The 20249-nt window shown below is 46.9% G+C and overlaps 1 protein-coding gene across 16 annotated transcripts in view; it reads right to left on the bottom strand.

Moving 5' to 3' along the window:
- The window catches only part of Asap1 (ArfGAP with SH3 domain, ankyrin repeat and PH domain 1), a 299561-nt gene that overhangs the window by 257415 nt on the left and 21897 nt on the right, over window positions 1–20249 (bottom strand). For all 16 annotated transcript variants that reach the window (XR_015624060.1, XR_015624059.1, XR_015624061.1 and 13 more), the window contains 1 exon segment: window positions 7658–7736. Coding sequence is in view for 13 of the 16 variants with exons in the window: in XM_087557331.1 (XP_087413457.1) it covers window positions 7658–7716 (59 nt within the window). In the remaining 3 variants the exon portion in view is untranslated.

The raw sequence follows: 20249 nt of genomic DNA on the forward strand, positions 1-20249 counted from the left end.
CCCACCTGGTGGCTTACTACTATCTCTAATGGGATCTGATGCCCTCTTCTGTCATGCAGGCATACATGCAATCTCATTGCTCGATCTGTTTTTCACCCATTGCAGGGACAGCCTTTTACCTGGTTTGTAACTGTAGCCCATTTGAAATGCTGCTCCCCCGGCCCCTCCCGACATCTTTGTGAGAGGTAGCTTTCGGTGTTAATGAAGGGGGATTTGTGCTGGTCAGTCTTGACTGCTGACTTGATTATGATTTAAAATCAGTAGGAGACAGACTTCTGGGTATGTCTGTGGGGGAGCTTCCAGATTGGGTTAATGGAGGATGAAAGACCTCCCCTAAATGTGGCCTTCAGAACCATCCCATGAGCTGAGAACTTGGACTGAACAAAAAGAAGGTGAGCCGAGAGCCAGCATTCATCTCTCTGCTTCCTGACACAGATGCAATGTGTCCACAGCCCCACCCCAATGCTGCCGTGCCTTCCCCACAATGAGGGCCTGTGCGTGTGACCTGTGAAATCCTTCCCTCCTTAAGCTGCGTTTATGAAGGACTTTGTCACATCAACAATTAAAGTGACTAATACACATTCCTGAGGGAAGTGATGGCAAAATGCTTTGAGGATGAAAGTCCCAACAGTGTGAACTTGGGCCTTTTGGGCCTTTACTATGGGACTTACACTGAATAGGGCTAGACTGATGACTTTTGGGGCTGGGGGTGGGGACATAGTACATCTTGGCATATCCCAGTGCAGGGAGCTAATGCTTGCTTACTATGGGCCAGGTAATCCTTCCAACATTGCTTGATTCTAGCTTCCCTCACAAAGACCCCTAGCATCAAAGGACAGATAAGATGCCCAGGGCAGACTGGCAAGGAAATGTGCCCAGGTCACACAACCAGCCTGCATTGTCGGTAGGGAATCTACCAGCCTAGGAAACCACACTGGTGACAGCAGCTAGGGAGGAGCCCTCCTACCAGCATGGAATCCCACAGGGACTTCCTGCTAATGCATGAGGGAACATTCACCAGTCAAGTTCCCAGCTAGAAATCAGAAACACCCATCCAAGTGATCAATGGTGCCTCTCTCCAGATGGACGTGTACCCTTTACCTATAAAGACAGCACTGAAAGAGGGTAGGGTGGTAACCCAGATGTCAGAGCCTCACACCACATCATGAATGATGTTGTAATATGCTGTATTGCCCCATAAAAGTTAAGTCTCAACTATCAGCATTCATGAATGTGACCATTCATTTGAAACCAGGATCTTTAAGCTGTGCGTGCTGCCATTCACCTGTAATCCTAATACCTGGGAGGTAAAACCAGAAAGACCAGGGGTCCAAAGGCCAAACTTTAGCTCCATAACAAATTCAGGGCAGCCTGGGCTAATAAGACCCTATCTCAAAAAGCAAATAAACATACAAACAAACAAACAACAACAACAAAAGCCAGGATTTTTGCAGGTAGAATCAGGTATACATTTAGGTGAGGCCACAGGGAAGCAGAAAGCACCCTAAGTCTAGCATGACTGCAGTTCTTACAGGAAGGAGAAAAGACTTACTCTGTTGCAGAAACAGGTAGCATAACTGCCAGCCCAGAAGCACCAAGGTCAGACAGCAAATTCAGAAGCTGGGGGTAAAGCAAGGAGGGCATCTCTCTGCAGGCCTCAGAGACTATGACCTACTGACCCCTGCCTTCTGAAATGCAGAACAGGACCATCTCTGTTGGCTAAAACCAACCTGCGGGGACTTCAACAGCCCGAGGAAGCTCACTGTGCTGTCCTACCTCTGAGTTCCAATAAATGGAAGCGTGTGTCAGTCATCTTCGTATCCCAGCAGCTGGTACAGTTCCTGCCACTTCACGGTGGGTCTCAGAAAGTCCCGTGTGGAGTGAGCAGGTGAGAAAAAAATGAAGGATGGAGTATTTCTTTTTCTTTTCTTTCTTCTTTTTTTTTTTGAGAAAACATCTCTTTTTAATTTAATTTTTACTTCATGTGCATTTATGCGTTTTGCTGTTTTTCCTGCATGTATGTCTGTGTGACGGTGTTGGGTGTCCTGGATTTGGAGTTGCAGGCATTTGTGACCTGCCATATAGGTGCTGGCTATTGAACCCAGTCCTCTGGAAGAGCAGGCAGTGCTCTTAACTACTGAGCCATCTTTCCTGCACTTTCAAGAGGTTGCTCGGAAGAATCTTAGTGACACAGCACTTGCTTCCACACAAGGAAAATCAAAACAGAAGCAAGAGTCTGGGAGGTAGAACCAAATCTATGCTACTAAGATCCCTGAGAAAACAGGACTTGGTATATTTTATATATACACACATACACACATTCACACATACACTCACACACAAAATACACATTCACACACATATATGTACACACACACATACACATATTTACACATACACACAATAATGCATTCACACAATATGTACATACTCACATGCACACGCACACACACACACAGAAGCAGAAGGGGCTTTGCTGTGGGAGGAAGAAGTCACTGTGAAGAGAGGTGAGGAAGAATGGAGGGGGGGGTAGTCTTGTAGTCTGAAAATGACCATTATACAGGGAGTTTTGTATATGAAAATGCCTGAATGAAACCCATTATTACATATGTTAACAAAAAGAGAAAATGTAGGCTTTTGAAGCAACAACTGAGCATAAGTGATGCTCACAGAGGCTTGGCCCTTGGCGCTTCTCTCTTATTTCCAGGAGTCTGCACAGGGCCCAGCATGTTGCAGCTTTCTACTTTCTAAAAGGGAAAGAGAGAAGGAGGGTGGAGAGAGGGAGGGAAGGAGGGAGGGAGGCAGGGAGGGAGGGGGAACAGGATCATACTTTGCCTGCTCTCAGTTTGGGGAGAATACTGTAACTGAGGAACAGCCAAAACTGAAAAGTAGCCTAAGGAATTTTAGACGACTTCAATTAGATCGAAAGGCCCTTCACAATGGAACTTACAAACTGTTTTTCTATCACGCGTTTCTTTTTCTTTCCCACCCAGACCCCTAAGGCATCCTGACCCTTTCAGCTATGTTAGAAATGCAGAGTTGAAAGGTCAGTCTTGTGTTTGGCTTCTGGGACACGTTTCCTGCCCATGTGCAGCACACATTCCTGACCCCCTGCCCTGTGGTCAAAAAGGGACATCAGCTGGATGCAGGGAAATTCAATTCAGGCTAGCAGCCGGCAGCAGGACAGCGACAGAGTCTGCTCTGACATTTGGAAGGCAGAGGACTTTCCCAGGGCTTGGCTTTGGACGGTTGCAAGCTGAAGTTAGGTCATTTGTATGTACGGAGGAAAACCCTAGAAGCAATGCCAGCTGGTTTCTGAATCCCCCTCGGTCCAGTGGGCTGCTTTCCTGCCTTCCTGGGGTCATCACAGTGTCAAACAGGGACACTCTCGTTCCTTTCCCATCACACTTCTCCAGCCATGACACCTGCACCGCCGGGGGTGGGGGCGGGGGGATGATCTTATTCATTCGCTCCTTCATTCACAGTCTTGACTAATTTAGGAAGTCTCCACTCCTATTCTTGCCTTTTCCACACTGAATTCTCAGCTAGGGTGCAGCCTGCTTGGAGTGCCAGGCAGCTCCTAACTGTGACAGCGACAGACAAGACAAGAAAAGCTGACCCCTTCCGGGGTAGAGAAGGCTGCTTTATATGGCTGAACATGGGCCACACGTGGCCGGACTACCCGCAAATGTGGGAAATTTTCTCTACCGGTCAGTCACTCAGTGGACTGGTTAGGCTGGCTTCCAGCCCCACCCTGTGGCCCCAGGGCATCCCTGAACCTAATCTGAAGACTCTGGTGCTCATCTCTTGGAGACAGCGCTCCACAAGACAGGCTGCATCATCTGCATGTGCCCTGCATCCCAGTTCCTAGGTCCTCGGGAATATGCAGGAGATTTTGTCCCTTCACTGAGAGAAGGAACTAAGTAATAGATATCCAAGTCTTCGGATCACAGTCCAGAGCACGAGCTTTGCAAGCACCTGTGTGACGCCACTCAGGTCCCATCGCTTGGCAGCTGAGGTACACGTAATGTGTGCACAGGGACACACATGTGTGTACATCTGTATGTAGGCCAGAGGTTCATGATTTAGTCTCCCTCAATTGCTCTCCACCTGAATTTTTGAGTCAGGGTCTCTCACTAAACCCGGAACTCATAGTAGAGATAGATTGGCTGTGTCTGCCTCCTGAGCACTGAGGTGACAGACATATGTGCCACTACGCCTGGCCTTCTCATCTGGTTTCAGGAACTTAAACTCAGACCCTCAGGCTCACACAGCACACACTTTACCAATTAAGACATCGGTGTACCCTTAAGGACATGTTTTCCTAGAGTAGAAGTTAAACACACAGAACCGTCTGTCTTAAGTGGAATTTTACACATGAAGAAGCCAGCACTTGCACCATGCCTGTCACATCTGCTCCGTTCCAGCCACTGTCTCCCTCTTGTCTTCAGAATGGAGGCTTACTATACACTGAGACTCAAAGGCAGGAAATCTATGTCAGGGCGCACGGGGTATGAGAAGTAGCACTGCACCAGGAAGTGGAAGGCATAGAGGGAGGAGCCACGGCACTGATGGAAGTGTCAGGACGGTGAGAATGGGAGCAGTGGACGCTACAGCAGCAGCAACAGCAGTGGTGATAGTAGGAGAGGCAGGAGAAGGCAGGCGTGCATGGTGGAGGGGCGTTAAGCATCACCACAGACTGAAGACACCAGGCACAGGGCTAGGGCTTGCTTCTGCTCATTCACTGTTCACAAGAACGCTTAGTGGAGCTGTATGGATGGGCTTCACAGATAAAAAATGCTGAAGTCCAGAGGGATCAGGAGATTGTCAAGGTCACCTGAGTTGTGTCCAGCAATTAGGACGCCAGCAGTCTGGCTAAGAGAATATCTTCTCAGCAGCAGTCACTGAGTGAGAAGTAGCGTACTCAAAGATGGGTCTTCTAGGGTTCCTTCCCTCCTTCTATGCTAACAACACAGGCTGGTGAGCATACTCTCACTGAATAAAGATTATATTTTAACCAAGTTTTTTTTGCAACTAATTCTAAACACAGGATTAAACTTTGGCCAACAAGATACATGCAGAAGCAGCATATACCCTGCCTTTCTTCTTGGTTTGTTTGTTTATTTGCCTCTGGTCTGATGGCCAGGGAAGAAGCAGCTGGCATGGCACAATAAGAGCCTTGGATATGGGAAGTCACACAGCAGAGAAACAAGGAAAGACCTCACAGATCACTGCGGTTCGCTCTACTATCTGTGTCTAAACTTTTAGAAAAGAAAGTGTACACTGTATTTTTTCTCATATGTGTGTGCGTGCGTGCGTGCGTGCGTGCGTGCGTGCGTTTGTGTGTGTGTGTGTGATTAATGTCAGGAGTCCTTTCACCAAGTGCTTACTTAGTCTTGGTAGTCAGCTTGTTCCAAGGATCCTGTTTCCATTTTCCAAGGCCAGAATCACCCACAGAGTACCACACCCACCTAACACTCACCTGGGCTCTAGGATCTGACCTGCAATCCTGACGCTCTCACAGCAAGTGCTTTAACTGCTGAGTCCATCTCCAGCCCCATTTCCTATGTTTTCAAAGCCCAGGGCCCCTTGGGTTTTAGAGTATTCATAGCAAAACCTAAGTCCAACAATGCCACGACTTCTTACAACTACAGTACAATTCATAATGCCTTAAGAGGATACCTACAAAATTAATACCACTTTGTAAGGTACTCTTGACTTCACAAACAAAACATAATAAAACAACGGGATTTGAAAAATCTATTTGTAATAGATGAACTATGAAAGCAGGCACCTACAGCCTTGTTTCCTCGGAAGCAGGCTCTTGTCACCTCATGTCTGGGTCACATCCAAAGCCTCAGTTTTGATTCCTCGCTCACTTCTCCCACCCATTCAGAGTGTGTGTGTGTGTGTGTGTGTGTGTGTGTGTGTGTGTGTGTGTGTGTGTGAAGCATGTACCTGCAGATACCACAGCTTTATGCCCAACGTCTCTTAATGAATCTGGCTTATATTTGTCTAGATTGGCTGGCCAGAAAGCTTCAAATAAATATCCACCACCAACACCAACACCACAACCATCACCACCACCAACAACAAAATCACCACCACCACCACCACCCCCCCACCGCCCCCCCACCCCCCCACCATCACCACCACCACCGCCCCAACACCACCACCCCACCACCACCACCACCAATCCTCATCCGGCCAACCCCCATCCACCTAGCGCTAGAGTTGCAGACTCATACTACTTTGGTCCTGCCCAGCTTTTATGGGTGCTGGAGATCTGGGTCCTCAGGCTTGCACAGGGACCCAATTTTACTAACTGGGCCATCTTCCTAGCTCTCCATTTAGAATATTTTTGCTTATCCAACCATCCTTAAGATTTGTTTTTAGCCTATAAAGGAAATAATTGTTGCATTCTGTGTACCTACCTTATCCACACACTTGATTGCGTAACTTTTCTAGCCTGTGCCAAAAAAATCTGAAACATAAATGTTTATCCTGCCCCTTTCCTAGATAAGAGAGCAGAAGTAAGAGATAAGGTCGATGGCTCAACTAAGATCATACAAACCTGAACCCGGGCCAGGAACCAGCCACTCCCGCCAGTACTAGCATGCACTCCTCTCACAGCACTGACTTCCAGGCCACACCAGTCACAGAAAACCAACCCGTGCCAGTCAACCCTCATGATTTTACACACTTCTTGATGCACTTCCTGAGCAGTCAGACTTATAATGGACCACTAAAGCTGAACTTCTTGGCCTCTCCTTATCCGCCCCAATTCTAGGACTCAGTATTCCCAGCTGCCAAATTGGTAAACCTTTCATAACAGAATGATGTAGACTGGGGGGGGGGGGCACAGGGCCAGAGAAAATGACTTAAAATCCAGCTGGGAGAGCTATTTGCCAGTGCAATCATTCCTACCCAGCAGGACAGATGGGTGGACAGGATGTAACCATCTCCAAAGAAGTGCAACTGACTAGAGCAGTATACAGAATACAGTATACAGTATACAGAACGTTCCCGACCACTTTCTGATACAATTCCTGCCCCTCCCCCTCTCCCTCACCACGCACTTCCTTAGGACTAAACTCAACAGGTGATGAATCCGAACGGTGTGGAAAGGCTGACATGGAGCACAGTTGGTTGAGTGCTTGCCTACCATGCACGAAGACCTGGTGCCACCCCCATCAATCAGGCATGGCAGTGACGCCTGGAACCCCTGCAGTGAAGAGGTGCAGTTAAGAGGAAGGATCAGAAGTTCAAAGTCAACCCCAGCTACTTGTTCCAGTCAAAACCAGCCTCGGGCTACAGGAGATCCTGTCTCAACAAGCAAAGAGGGTGGAGATGGCTTGGTAGGTAAGGGTGTTTGTTCCTGGGTCCAAGAATCTAAGCTGGATTCCAAGAATCTACGTGGTGGAAGGAGAAGACCAACCCCAAAACTTATCCTCTGACATCTACATGTACGTCATAAAATAACACATGCATAAATTAATAAATGTAAAAAAAAAAGAGAGAGAGAGAAATTTTAGAGGTCTATCGTGCCCCAAATACCAAAAGAATTGTGGTCATGGGTGTTTGTACTGACGCTGCTTCCAACCCACCCTGCAACATCAGCATGTTCCCCAGACAGAGTGGGCCAGGGACCACTCACCGATTCCATAGTGAATCTCTTGAGGAAAAACTGGAGAGCCGGGAGGCTGAAGATCTCATGTCTCACATCCGAAAATGACCTGAACAGTGTAGGGAGAAAAGGTGACACAGTCAGCACGGGGTTGGAGGATGGGGTAAGCAAGAAAGTCTGTATCCAACCAATGGAGGCGGAGTCCTCATTAGCAGGGCTCTGGCTCCCCAGAGTGACCAGTCAGCATGTGAGGGTAGACAGCTAGCACGCGTCACTCCCCACGGTGGGGCTGACACCTCCATCAGAGCAGCTCCGTGCAAGGCTGTTCAGGAACGTTCTTGCCTTCTATTTCTGGCTCAGCTTTGGAGAGCAATTTACAAGTCATTAACTTCCCTAGGCCCAGGCTCCTAAAACATGAACTAACAGTGTGCGGCAAGTATGATAGACAGACAGACAGACAGACACGTTCAGCTGTGTGTCTCCTGGAAAGCAGAGGAACCTGTCCCGGGAAGAAGGCAGATGACAATGAGACTACATATCTCAGGACAGCCCCTGTGAAGCTGGGAAAGGACTGGGATTAATGCAAGCATACTAAAGCTTAATTAATCACTGCACGTACTGAGCGCAGGAAGTCTATAACGGAAGACACTGCACAAGGAAGTAGCTTCAACATTTGTAAGATAGAAGGGAAAGAAAGATGGGTCTGTAAACTACCATGAACCATGGGGCCTGCTTGGTGCTTCTCCTGGGTCACTAGCTCAGAGATCCCCATCCAAGGCCAGAAACTCTAGACTCCATCCTGCCCACGTAGGGGCACTGCCCACTTAGCTGTGGCCCTAACTCCTCTGATGCCCTGGACCAAGCCCCCAAGTGTGGTCATCTGAGCTACTGCAACTGACCTAACCTCAGTACTAAATCAACTCTTCCACAATGAAACCACTCTCTCCCTTCCACTCATTTTAACATACAAAAACAGGGGGAGGGAGGCATGGAATCCATGTGAATTCCACGCAGCTCCAGTCAGCATCAAGCACTGTTGACAACATCAAACTTCCACACACTGTTCAGTTTCCCAGTAGTCACAGATGGTGTTGGTCTTTTAAAAACCCATATGCAAGTAAGACTTACATCTTGGCTTTTTTAGAGAGGGTCTTAATTACATGTATATGAATATGTCTGTATGACATATGCAGAGGAATACATGTGCTTTCAAAGTCCAGGACAGAAGGGGACAATGAATTCTTTGGAGCAGGAGTTACAGGCTGTGAGCCTCCAGGTGTGGATGCTGGGAACTGAACGTAGGTCCTCTATGAGAGCAGTAAGAGCTCTTAACTGCTGAGGCATCACTCCAGCCCCAAGATTCCACCTTCTAATCAAGTTGATGTGCAGGATAAAATTTTTAGAAATCTGATGGTGTCATCTCCCACCTCTCCACCCCCAGTGGCTTCTTGGTGCTCTGGAACAAAAGCTATTTAAATGTGGGTAGTCTCTATGGGGGCAAGGCAAAAGCTAGCAACAGTAAGTTTCTGAACACCCAACTATCAAGGGTGAACTACAAACCGAGTGCACAAGGACGAACCTAGCAGACCTCACCCTTGTCTCCGTGTACGACTTTTCTTCATCCTCAGCTCTGATCATGCAGTGGGCACGATTTGCACTGTGCAAGCCCTCGCACTGATGAAGGCTCCTAATACACCTCAGCTCGGACAAGGCTCCTGTACTCTATGAATGACAGCAGGCTTACAGAACTATAATGATTTTTATTACGGAAAACAAGGACTTCGCTATTTCCTGACAGTCGTCTCTCAGCATGTAGGCATCAAATTAGCCTGTCTTTGGAATTAGAATGTTTGACTTTTAAAAACTGCTCAAGTTGCTGATTTGGGTTTCAGAGAACAGGTTGCATGAATTTTGACTGAGGATCAGGACGGAATGTCCATTGATTTGAAATGGTCAAAATATTCTATTTTGCACCATGTACCCATGAGAAACACCATTTTTTTATCAGATATATTTCCTTATTTACATTTCAAATGTTATTCCCTTTCCTGGTTTCCTGTCCATAAACCCCCTATCCCTCCCCCTCCCCCATAAGGGTGTTTCCCCCCATCCACCCCCCTTATCACCCCCTGCCATTCCCCTGCAATGGGAGTTCAGTCTTAGCAGAACCAAGGCTTCCCCTTCCACTGGTGCCCCAACAAGGCTGTCCTCTGCTACCTACACAATTGGAGCCCTGGGTCAGTCCATGTATAGTCTTTGCGAAGTGGTTTAGTCCGTGGAAGCTCTGGTTGGCTGGCCTTGTTGTTCTTATGGGGTCGCAAGCCCCTTCAGTTCTTTCAATCCCTTCTCTAATTCCTCCAACGGGGGTCCCATTCTTAGTTCGGTGGTTTGCTGCTAGCACTGACCTCTGTATTGGACATGCTCTGGATGTGTCTCTCAGGAGAGATCTACATCAGGTTCCTGTCAGCGTGCACTTCTTAGCTTCATCAATCTTATCTAGTTTTGGTGGCTGTATATGTGTGTGTGTGTGTGTGTGTGTGTGTGTGTGTGTGTGTGTGTGTGTGTGTATATATTCACATATGGGACAGGCTCTGAATGGCCATTCCTTCAGTCTCTGCTCTAAACTTTGCCCCCCATCCCCTCCTATTCTTTGAGTTGATAATTATAAAACTGAAGCATGGATGAGCTCTGAAAAATACTAAAGATGATCTCTTTCAGTCTCAGGTATTCAGGCAAGACTTATTCATGTAAAAAAATAAACAAGTATATCCATCTCATTAGTATGCATAATTGATTCCTCTTTAATAAATGGTCATTTAAGACTAAATATATGGTTTTTGCCTGTATATATACTTTATAAGCCTACAAGAAAGAGGTTGTGTTAAAATTTCTCACATGAAAGAAAGTTGTGCATGAACAAAGTTTTAAAAGCCCTGCTCCATGAAAAGAACAGAAATCACTGAAATGGCACTTGCTAGCCTCTTTGGCCTCACCTTGCCACCAAGCCTGACAACTTAAATTCAAGGGGCCTACGTGGGAAAAAAGAACCAGCTCTCCCAAGATGTTCTCTGACTTCCATCAGCATGCAATGGCATGTTACATACACACGTACACAAGTGCATGACTAAATGTAAGAAATTCTTAAAAACTAACTGGGCAGCATGCAAACATGAGCTTAGGACACCGATGAGTATGGCTACAAGTCAGGAGGAAGAAATGAAGCCTTGCACGCAGACAGCACAGCCAGGATGACAACTGTCACAGTGATTCCTGCAGTGTTTCTTCCCAACTGGTGCCAACTTCACCCTTTCGAAAGTCCTGCAAGCCAGCTAATGAGCCATCTTTACAGAAGAGAAAAATCAAGACTCGGAAACAAAAAATAATGTGCCCGAGTCAGGGCATAGGAGAGCCAGGTTCTGGACGCAGGCTCAATGGCTTGCCCTGGGAAGGTAGCTTGGTTGGTAGAGTGTTTGCCTAATATGCACGAAATGTTGGGTTAGATCCTCGGCACTGTAAATGAGGTGTGGATGTGCACTCTAATCTCGGCACTCTGGAGATAAAGGCAAGAGGATCAGAAAGTTCAAGGTCATCCTGGATTGCATGAGGAATCTGAGGCTAGCCTGGGATACATGAGACTCTCTGAGGCTAGCCTGGGATACATGAGAGTCGCCAGAAACGTTAATATAATAAAGACATAAATAAACTGCAGCCATACTTCCTCTAAACAGTCTTCCACAAGCTGCTACAGGAGTCCCATGGCTCTTTGTCCATTCACCTGCCTCAGCCTTTGACACCAGAATCCCATGTGTATAAGTTGGCCTCTCAGGCTCTTAGGTCCTTGTTTGTGAAACAGAGCCGTAATTCCAGCCTGGGCCCACATCCGTGCACACTATGAACCTCCAGAGATGAGTGTGAAAGAGCTGTGTGAGGTGTGACACTCCGATGCCTTGGTGATGACCTCCTAAGGTGGGGTCAGCATCTATGTACAGGCCAAGATGGCTCCCACAGTGCTCTGAGCTAAGCACACACATTAAGACCATGTTACCCTCTGAGATCGATTCTGTTTCAGAGATCATTTCTTTTCAGAGGGGTCAAGACACTCAGAACTCACTCCTAGTACTGTAGAATAGTTAAAATCTAGGTTCCAGCTAGATCACGGGTCCCAGGGCAGAACCCAATACTATGATTCTTCTATATGGACACAGCATTAAACTACTTCTGCCGCCCCTACCCCACGTTCTTTGCCTTATGCCCATATACTAGTTTATCTCTCAAACATCATCAGAGAGCCTTCTCTTTGTAGTATATACTGGTTAACAGAGACACACAACCGTCAACAAGCAGAAAATACAAGACCAAGAAAGTGTGCTCAGTTCTACATGGGACATCAATACCACATTCCCTACCCTACGGACCTGGGACTACCATAAGTGCCAGAAGTAGCAGATGTCTGCAGAAAAACAGGCTTCTGCTTTCTGGACATGAAAAGGCAGCTGCACACATGAACTCACACTGATTCTGACAGCATGACCAAGTATAAGCAAAACCAAGTTAGCTGAAAGCCCAGCATGGACAAAGGAGGGGCTCATGAAGTCCCACCCCTAGCTGAGGAGCTACTGGCGACTGATGGCTACAGGGAGAAGGAAAGTAAGTTTTCTTCAAGGATATGGCTTCTGAAAGGCTACTCGTGGTCCAGGATATGGACCTATAGTAGTGCACATAAAGACAATACACACACACACACACACAGTGTGTGTGTGTGTGTGTGTGTGTGTGTGTGTGTGTGTGTGTGTGGCTGTGGCTGTGGCTGTGGCTGTGGCTGTGTCTCTGTGTGTGTAAGAGTGAGCACATGAAGACATGAAGTTGGGAAGGAAAGGTACTTGGTGAATAGAAGAGGAATTAGAGGGGAAGGAATTCGAGGTTTGAGCCAAATACCTTAAATGCATAAAATTCTCAAACAATAAAAATAAGACAGACAGGCAGGCAGACAGATAAGCAAGCAGACACTGGATGCTGTACAATAGTGAGATTGTCTTGCTAGATCCCGTACTCTTACAATAAGACTTATAATTAGAAGTGCACCTGAGTTAGAAGCCACAGTGGGACTCTGGTGAGCTATTTAATCAATATACACCTCATGTTTTTCATCCTCAAAATCAAGATTATTAAAAAAAAAAACCCTACTCCAAATTGCAATCAACAAGATAATGTGGTTAAAACACTGAGTGAAACTTTGGCTCCCTGGGAACTTCTCGGTGCTTAGAACTAGCAGTGCTGGCAGCGCCTGAAATCAATGCCCTAACTGTGCTACAGAGAAATGTGCTCAGGAGTGAATGCAAGTCATCCTACAAGAGCCTGGAACTCACTCCAGAGGGCCTTCTGAAGACTGGATAAAACATTTCAGATCTTGCTTCTGAGGGAAAGAGAACTGAGGCATTTACTTAACCAATTTCCATCTGTCCCTGGAGATGGTTCAATGATGCAGGAAGCATCTAGTGAACACACATTGGGAGAAATCAAAGGCGTAAGCGGGGAAGCAATGGGTGTCTATAAATAGGTGCTCAATAAAACGTGTGGCGTGAGTTGAATAACATGTTCCTCTCAATAGCTATCACCTTGCTGTCCCAGAGATAAAAGGCTTAAAACAACTACCTGCTGAAGTAAAGTGGAATTCATCTGCATCAAGGTGAGTAAGCAGGTTGCTATGGGCATGGTTTTAAGGTTAGCCTGTTAACTCTGTGGTATATGCTTTTCCACTGAAAGTCTGTCCTGCAACGTACAGTCTGTCAGTCGGGATAGCTACCCCTGAGGTCACATAGGAGTAATGGGTATGAACCATATGGCACATAAACCTTTCTATTGTGGTTGGAATGTGAAATATACCTCCCACCAACACACACACACACACACACACACACACACACACACACACACACGCACGCACGCACGCACATGCACACTCATGTGTTGAGTATTTGAGCCCGGGCTATTGACAATGTTTGGGAAGCTGGTAGAAACTCTCAAAGATGGGACCTAATTGGAGAACGCTGGTTGCTTCAGGCATGCTTTTGAAGTACACGCCTAATCCCAGGATCCCCTTTGTCTTCTGTTTCCTGTATCTCATGAGATGCAGAAACTTCTCTGTCACAATGCTCTGCCTGAGAACACAGGACCAAGAACGAGGAACTACACCCTCTGAAACCATCAACCAAAATAAACTCTCCGCCCTGAAGCTGTTCATAGCAGGAAACTAACACCCCTCTCCAATGCCAGTCCTCGAAGAGTGGCTGAGTTTTATCCCACAGGATCCTCACAGACACTGGACTCACATCCTTTCAGAAAGGATGTTGTGAAACTCTGGAGTCATCTGCAGCTGGCTACAAGCTCAGACAATTGCTTCCTCTCATAAAATCATGTCAAACACTTTTTCCATTTACCAATGTGATTTTTTTTCCCTGTGCAGTGTGGGAGCTGTACTTAGACAAAACCAAGAGCCTAAAGAAAAACAAGTCAAACATATTGTTGTGCTATTATTTCTTTCCGTCTCTTAGCAGCTCAACTTGTTTCTTCAGTGTGAAGCTCCAATCCTTCTAGGAAGCATTCCCAGAATCTCCTAGTGCAATAGTTTATCCTTTCTGAACTCTGTGGCATCTATTATGACGGAAACAATCCCTCCATGGGTAGAGTGATGGTCAATCTCATGTGCAGCTTGACTTGGCTTAGAGCTGCCCAGGCAGTGGCAATCACGTTAAATTTGGATGTGTCTGCTGAGGGTGTGTCTGGGGCGAATGGGCCCCATCCAGCCTGTCCAAAGGCCTGAATGAAGAAAAGACCAGGGGCGAATTTTTCTCCACATGAGCTGAAATCCATGTTCTTCTGTCCTGGGATATTGGTATTCCTTGTTCTTGGGCCTTCTGATTCCAGTTAGGACTAACATCCTTGGCCTCCTGGTCCTCAGGCTTCCAGACTCAAACTGAACCACATCAGTGACTTTGTTGGCTAACCCGATCGCAGATGGCAGATCCTGAGACCTCTCTGCCTCATTAAAAGATAGTGCACCCTGATTCAAGCAACACCTGCCTGCCCCTCTTCTTCCCCCCATCTACCACCAAGAGACAAGCTTAGAGGTAGCCAGGGAGTAGCTCCAAAATACAGCCCTCAGACCAGCATGGGTAGACAGGACATGGGTGAACCAACCCACAGCTCCCCCAACACAAAGAGGTCCCTAGGAGAACGAGGCACAGCAGGGCAAGATTCCATCTATGGGGACCATGTCATCTCTGTCTGCTTCATGCCTTCGTCTCTCACATTTATGGCCCCACATTTCCACAGCTTTTGGCTTCAGGCAGAGCCTGCCCAGAGATGGTAAGATGACAGTTACAGTGCAGTGTCGCTAGGAAGGAAATGGTCATAAAGTATGAGAATTGCCAGTGCAGGGCAGGTGTGTGGTTGAGGAGAGGGAGGCCCCCATCCTTCCCTAAGGGTGCTTGGCTGAGGCTTAGGAATGGCTGGATAAGGTCTGCCAAAGAAGAATGCGAATTTCATGTCTAATCTTTTACACGGGCCCTTGTCAAGGTTTGTTTGTTTGTTTGCTTGCTTGTTTGTTTAAATGACTGTGAGTTGCAAGCAGTTCCCTTGCTTGATCGATAGCTGTCAGTTTTCCCTCATGCCTGGCTGCAGTGTCAGCTACCTAGGGCAGAAACAGATGAGCACCCCAGGCTGAGCAGGGATGTTGGCACATCAGAACCACTGGTGTTCTCCTCCTGCTTCCCAAGTCCTGCAAGGCTGTGAATGACATCGATGCCACTCCTAGAGGCCTGTCGGGGGCCGTGGCAACTAAAGTTCAGCCCCACTGTTTTTACAGGAACCACTAAAGCTGTCCAAACAGACAATCCCTTAATAGTCCCTGGAGTGTTCATCCTGACAGCTGGGGTTGTTTTAAATGCCTTGGGAATGAATGTTCAGGGACACTGACATAGTGACTGATGCCCAGATAAGACCCTGAACCAGTCCCAGATGCCCCTGAGACATTTTGTGGCAGTCACAGGAACTATCACAACTGTCATGGTGGCTATTCCCTGGCTATGTTCTGGGAGACTTTGCCTGTCACAGAACCATCCGCTGTGACTTGAGACCTAGCTTTGTCAGGACAACTTCAAATGACTCTTTACGGCTCCACCACAGCCATCCAACAGTCTCACAACAATCCTCAATCTGGTGGGGGCTTCCCTAGCCAGGGCATCGAGGGCTTACATACAACTGTCTACAAAAGCAACAGTGCTGGCATCTGTCCAACAGAGTGTCCTTCTGTCCACCTTCCTGTGTTGTCACCACTCGTGGTATTGCAGCCCAAAGTCTATTAAAGCCTCACTGAGGGTTCTGTTGCCTACTTGTGGTCTTTAGCTTTACCACACGAAAGTGAGCTGATAACACAAATCACAGACAAATCCCAGGGTTGCCAGCCCCACGAGTGCCCAGTATTCAGCACCAGTATTGAATAGTTCCAGAAGCTGGGAGCAGGGACTGTAAAGAACTGAGCCTGAGGAAGAGTTCCAGAGAGCCATCCAAACTTAGTGCTTCCACCTACACTAGGAGCAGAGGGTTCCAACACGCAGAGCTCTATCATGACCCTCTGAATGCTACCTAGTTACTGTACTTGGAGCTCAGCACTGGAACACTGAATGCAGGGGAACCTGCCAAGTTAGGCTGAGAGATGCTGGCACCAAGGGAGCTTCTATCTAAATGAAGCAAAAGACCCACAGCCAAATAGGTGATAGGACACATAACTGTCACTATCGTGACAACCCAAACTAGGAATGACACCTGCAGCCAAGAGTCCTGACTTAGCAGCTTATCACCAAGATCAGCAGCATGGACACATTTCATGTGTCTGCTCATCCTGTTGGTGTCCAGTGACCCTTGCCCCAGTGACAATCAGAGAGGATGCTGTTTCCAAGACGTGCGAGTCACTTTCCAGGAACAACACCTTAGTGTCCCTAATCCTTCACTTAGTCCAAGGACAGGAAAAATGGGGGAAGAACTTACATGGGAGGTTCTAGTTCCCTTGGAAGCCTTGTGGCTGAGTGATCTCTAGCAGCATTCAGGCCTAGGTGTCAACCACGCTGTCACCTGCAATCACTGTTCCTCACAAAGCCCAGGGCAGTGAGAAGTACCACTCCAGTTCCATCTTGAGGAGGCAACAACAACCCTCACATCTTAAATAACCATTTTTTAAAATAAAAAAGCCAGCATGTGCTGCGTGACAAGTATGTGTACCACACGCCAAAAATTTACTTATTTAGTTTCATAACAACCTGAGAGCAGGCGTCATTGTTGCTCCATCTCACCGGGAAGGAATGGGCTAAAACAGGATAAGCATCTTGCTAGAGTTTTTATGAGTAACAAATGAAGCTTAAGTGTCCCAGTCAGCTGACAAACTGACAAAGCCTTGTGTCATCCAACAGGAGAGTCTCCATTGAGGAACTCCCAGATCAGACTGGTTTGTGGGCAGTCTGTGAGGGATTATCGTGTTTGTTAACTGATGTAGTAGAGCCCAGCCCACTGTGGGCAGAACCATTCCCTAGGAAGTTGATCCTAAACTAATTAAGAAATGTAGCTGAGTAGAGCCCATCCTATAAACTGGTTGCATGGTTCCTATTGTACTTCCTTAGCTATCAAGTGATTTCGTCAGAGGTAACGCTGTGTGGAAGAGCAAGCAGGCCCGCCTGCCTTCATGTTCCTGCCTCAATTTCTCTCAATGAAGATCTAAAATCGTAAGATGAAATAAACCCTTTACTCTCATAAGTTGATTTTGGTCAGACTGTTCTTATCACAGCAACAGAAATAAAACGAGAACACCTAAATATGTCTAAAGCCTTTCTTTCCTGAAATTTCAACAGCCTTTCAGAGCAGGAATGGCCTCAGGAGAGATAACTCCATGGCATATGTCTCCCACTAGGAATGTTAGAAGCAGAAACAGGAATTTTAAGAAGCTAACCAGACCAGCCTCGCGAAAGCTCATGCCTCATCCTGACAGCAGCCACCACCCAGCCACCCAACTTGGCTGTATTCTTCGTACCTGCCTTTTCCCTCCATTCTCTGATGGCAATATTTTCACAGGTTAGCACGTCTGAAATAGAAAGTGCGTTCCTGCCAACACATTTTAACTTGTGCTTTCTCTGCCAGCACTGTTAGGGCATCAATAATGCATTCTGTAATCAAAGGAATCCCAGAATCAAAAGAAATGAAGTATGTCTATGCAGCATGCAATACCATTTACTTAAAGCCAAGCACAGACGTTAGAGGACAGGCATGGTGAGAAGCAAAGGCAAATGCTTCCTTCAGCTCCTCCAAAGAATCATGCAAAGCAACCTGGTCCCACATGAAGACTCACCCATATGCTCCCACCTCTCCCACCTTCCTCATCTAGCTTCAGGTCATAAATCCTAGCCATGGCATTCTTGTATATCTGCAGGGCTAATGAGAAACGAATCCCAATCCCTCACCCTGCTTGTTCACACAGAACATGTCTAAAGAGTACCCTTCGCACGGAAGAACATGGACAGGCTAGACATCCGATTACCGTTTTGCCAGATCCATTCATTTCTACACTAGGTGGCAGATGCTAGCAAGGTACCATCTGAAGCTGGGCGCTGTCTTCTCATAGAAGCCACACAGGTCTACCTACAGTTGTGCCTGCCTACAAAAGCAGAAGCTACTCTAAAGCAGAAAAACGATGCACGCGACTGGATGGAGTAGCTCCATGGAGCTGGAGGAGAGTAGCATCAGGATCTGAGGTGGAATAGGAGACTCTCAGACAGACAGAGAGGAAGAGGATCTAAGTGGACCCATGTTAAGGGCAAGGCCACAGCCTAAAGAAACTGTACATTGTGGGAGTGTGTGATGTTCTGCCTGGCACAGTGCTGCTCCATCCAGAAGTGTATAGCAGTAGAGGTTTGTAATTTCAAGTCTGCTCCCATCTAAAGCTATGACCATAGGCAAACGAGAAGGTTTGCAATTAGGAAGTTCTCAACAGAAAGTGAAAGTTGAAGGAAGAAGCTTTGGACTCTGGGGACTGATATACCAGAGTCCTGCCTCTTCCCTTACCAGCCTCAGGTAAGCATCTCACCTTGCTGAACTGGGTGTTTTAATTTTTAAAGCTCGCATAAGAGTAGCCTCAAGGTAAGCATAGGACCTCTGCACCTTGCACTTGGGAAGGAGGAGTATGAGGACCAGAAGTTGAACATCACAGTCCTCTGCTATGTAGCCAGTTTGAAGCCAGACTGAATGCAAAAGTCCTTGTTTCAAAATTAAATAAACAAACAGGTCAATTTACAAAAAGCACCTTCAAGCGCTTGCTGTGAACCAGACCTTCTGGAAACAACATGGGTAACTGATGCTTCTCTTGGTATCTTTTGCCCTTCTAGCCTCAAAATGGTACAAACTTGGTCTTCCAGGGATAAGCCAAGATCTCTATCTGTTTCGCATGCTGTTTTAAAGTTTCATCATGGCACATGGGAATGTTCTGCTGCTGCAGCTAGGACTACGTCCATTTCCATAGCTCCAAGGATGGCGGTCAGTAGCACCTATTATTGCCAGATTACATTCCCCGAGTCAATGAAAGAGGGGGCGGGACAGAGACACTTCTGCATGAACTGTTAAAATGGGAAGGCGGCAGAAATACCTTTTGTATTGCAGGCCTTAATAATAATGCGTAATTAATTATTTATTAATATGTACATATAGACAAAATATATACAATTACATATATGCATGTGTGTGTGTGTGCGCGCGCGCGTGTGTGTCTGTGTGTGTGTGTCTGTGTGTATGTGCCATACTTCCTTCCAGCGTATCTTCCTATGCTGATTCAATGTAGTTCCAGGACTACTCCCTGGGCCATTTGGGGTCACCTCCATAGGAGGCCAAGCTGTGGATATCAGGGTGCCACCTGAAAATGAAAGGCTGTTGGAAAAGCTCTCTGGCAAGCAAGATAGAATTGTGGGGAAAGCAATCTGTCACTTCTCTCCCACTTCCTCTCCAGAGAAGCCTTCAGGGAAAAAGATGACCCTCAGCCAGGACTGTGCCTGGCCCAGTGCGTGTTCAGTGAATTGATGAATTAATAAACCAAACAAATATCTCATGCCAAGACTTTCCCAGCAGAGTCCAATTCCTAGTCGCCAAAGGATTAGCAACACGTTATCAGGATACTGGTTCCTACAAGCCTCTTGCTTGGCAGTTATGTGTGGTATGAGGTGTCCTGACAGGCCCCATCTTCTAGAACCTGCTGCAAACCAAAGTTCTCTTAGACATTAATCCAGTCTCCTCACTTTCCCCAAGATCTTATCCCCAAATGACAAAGAATTAAAAGCAGTTAATCAAGACAGATGTATTTTGTCCCCAAGGGGACAGCTATGGCCGTGGCTACCAGCCAAGAAAGGGTTACTAGTTCCTTGGGACCTCAGGTGCCAGTGAGGAAGCAAGGGTCACACCACCTCTATCTCATGAGCTGTATGAGGCTTCTCGAGAGGAGAAAGCGCAGCAGAGACACCCTATCCTATTCCAGTATCTCGACAGCCTGACCCAATGGGTACCCTGCTCCTCAAAATCCTGAATGACTAGGACT

This window comes from Rattus norvegicus, chromosome 7 (genome assembly GCF_021556685.1).
Source record: "Rattus norvegicus strain SHRSP/BbbUtx chromosome 7, alternate assembly SHRSP_T2T, whole genome shotgun sequence".
NCBI lineage: Eukaryota > Metazoa > Chordata > Mammalia > Rodentia > Muridae > Rattus > Rattus norvegicus.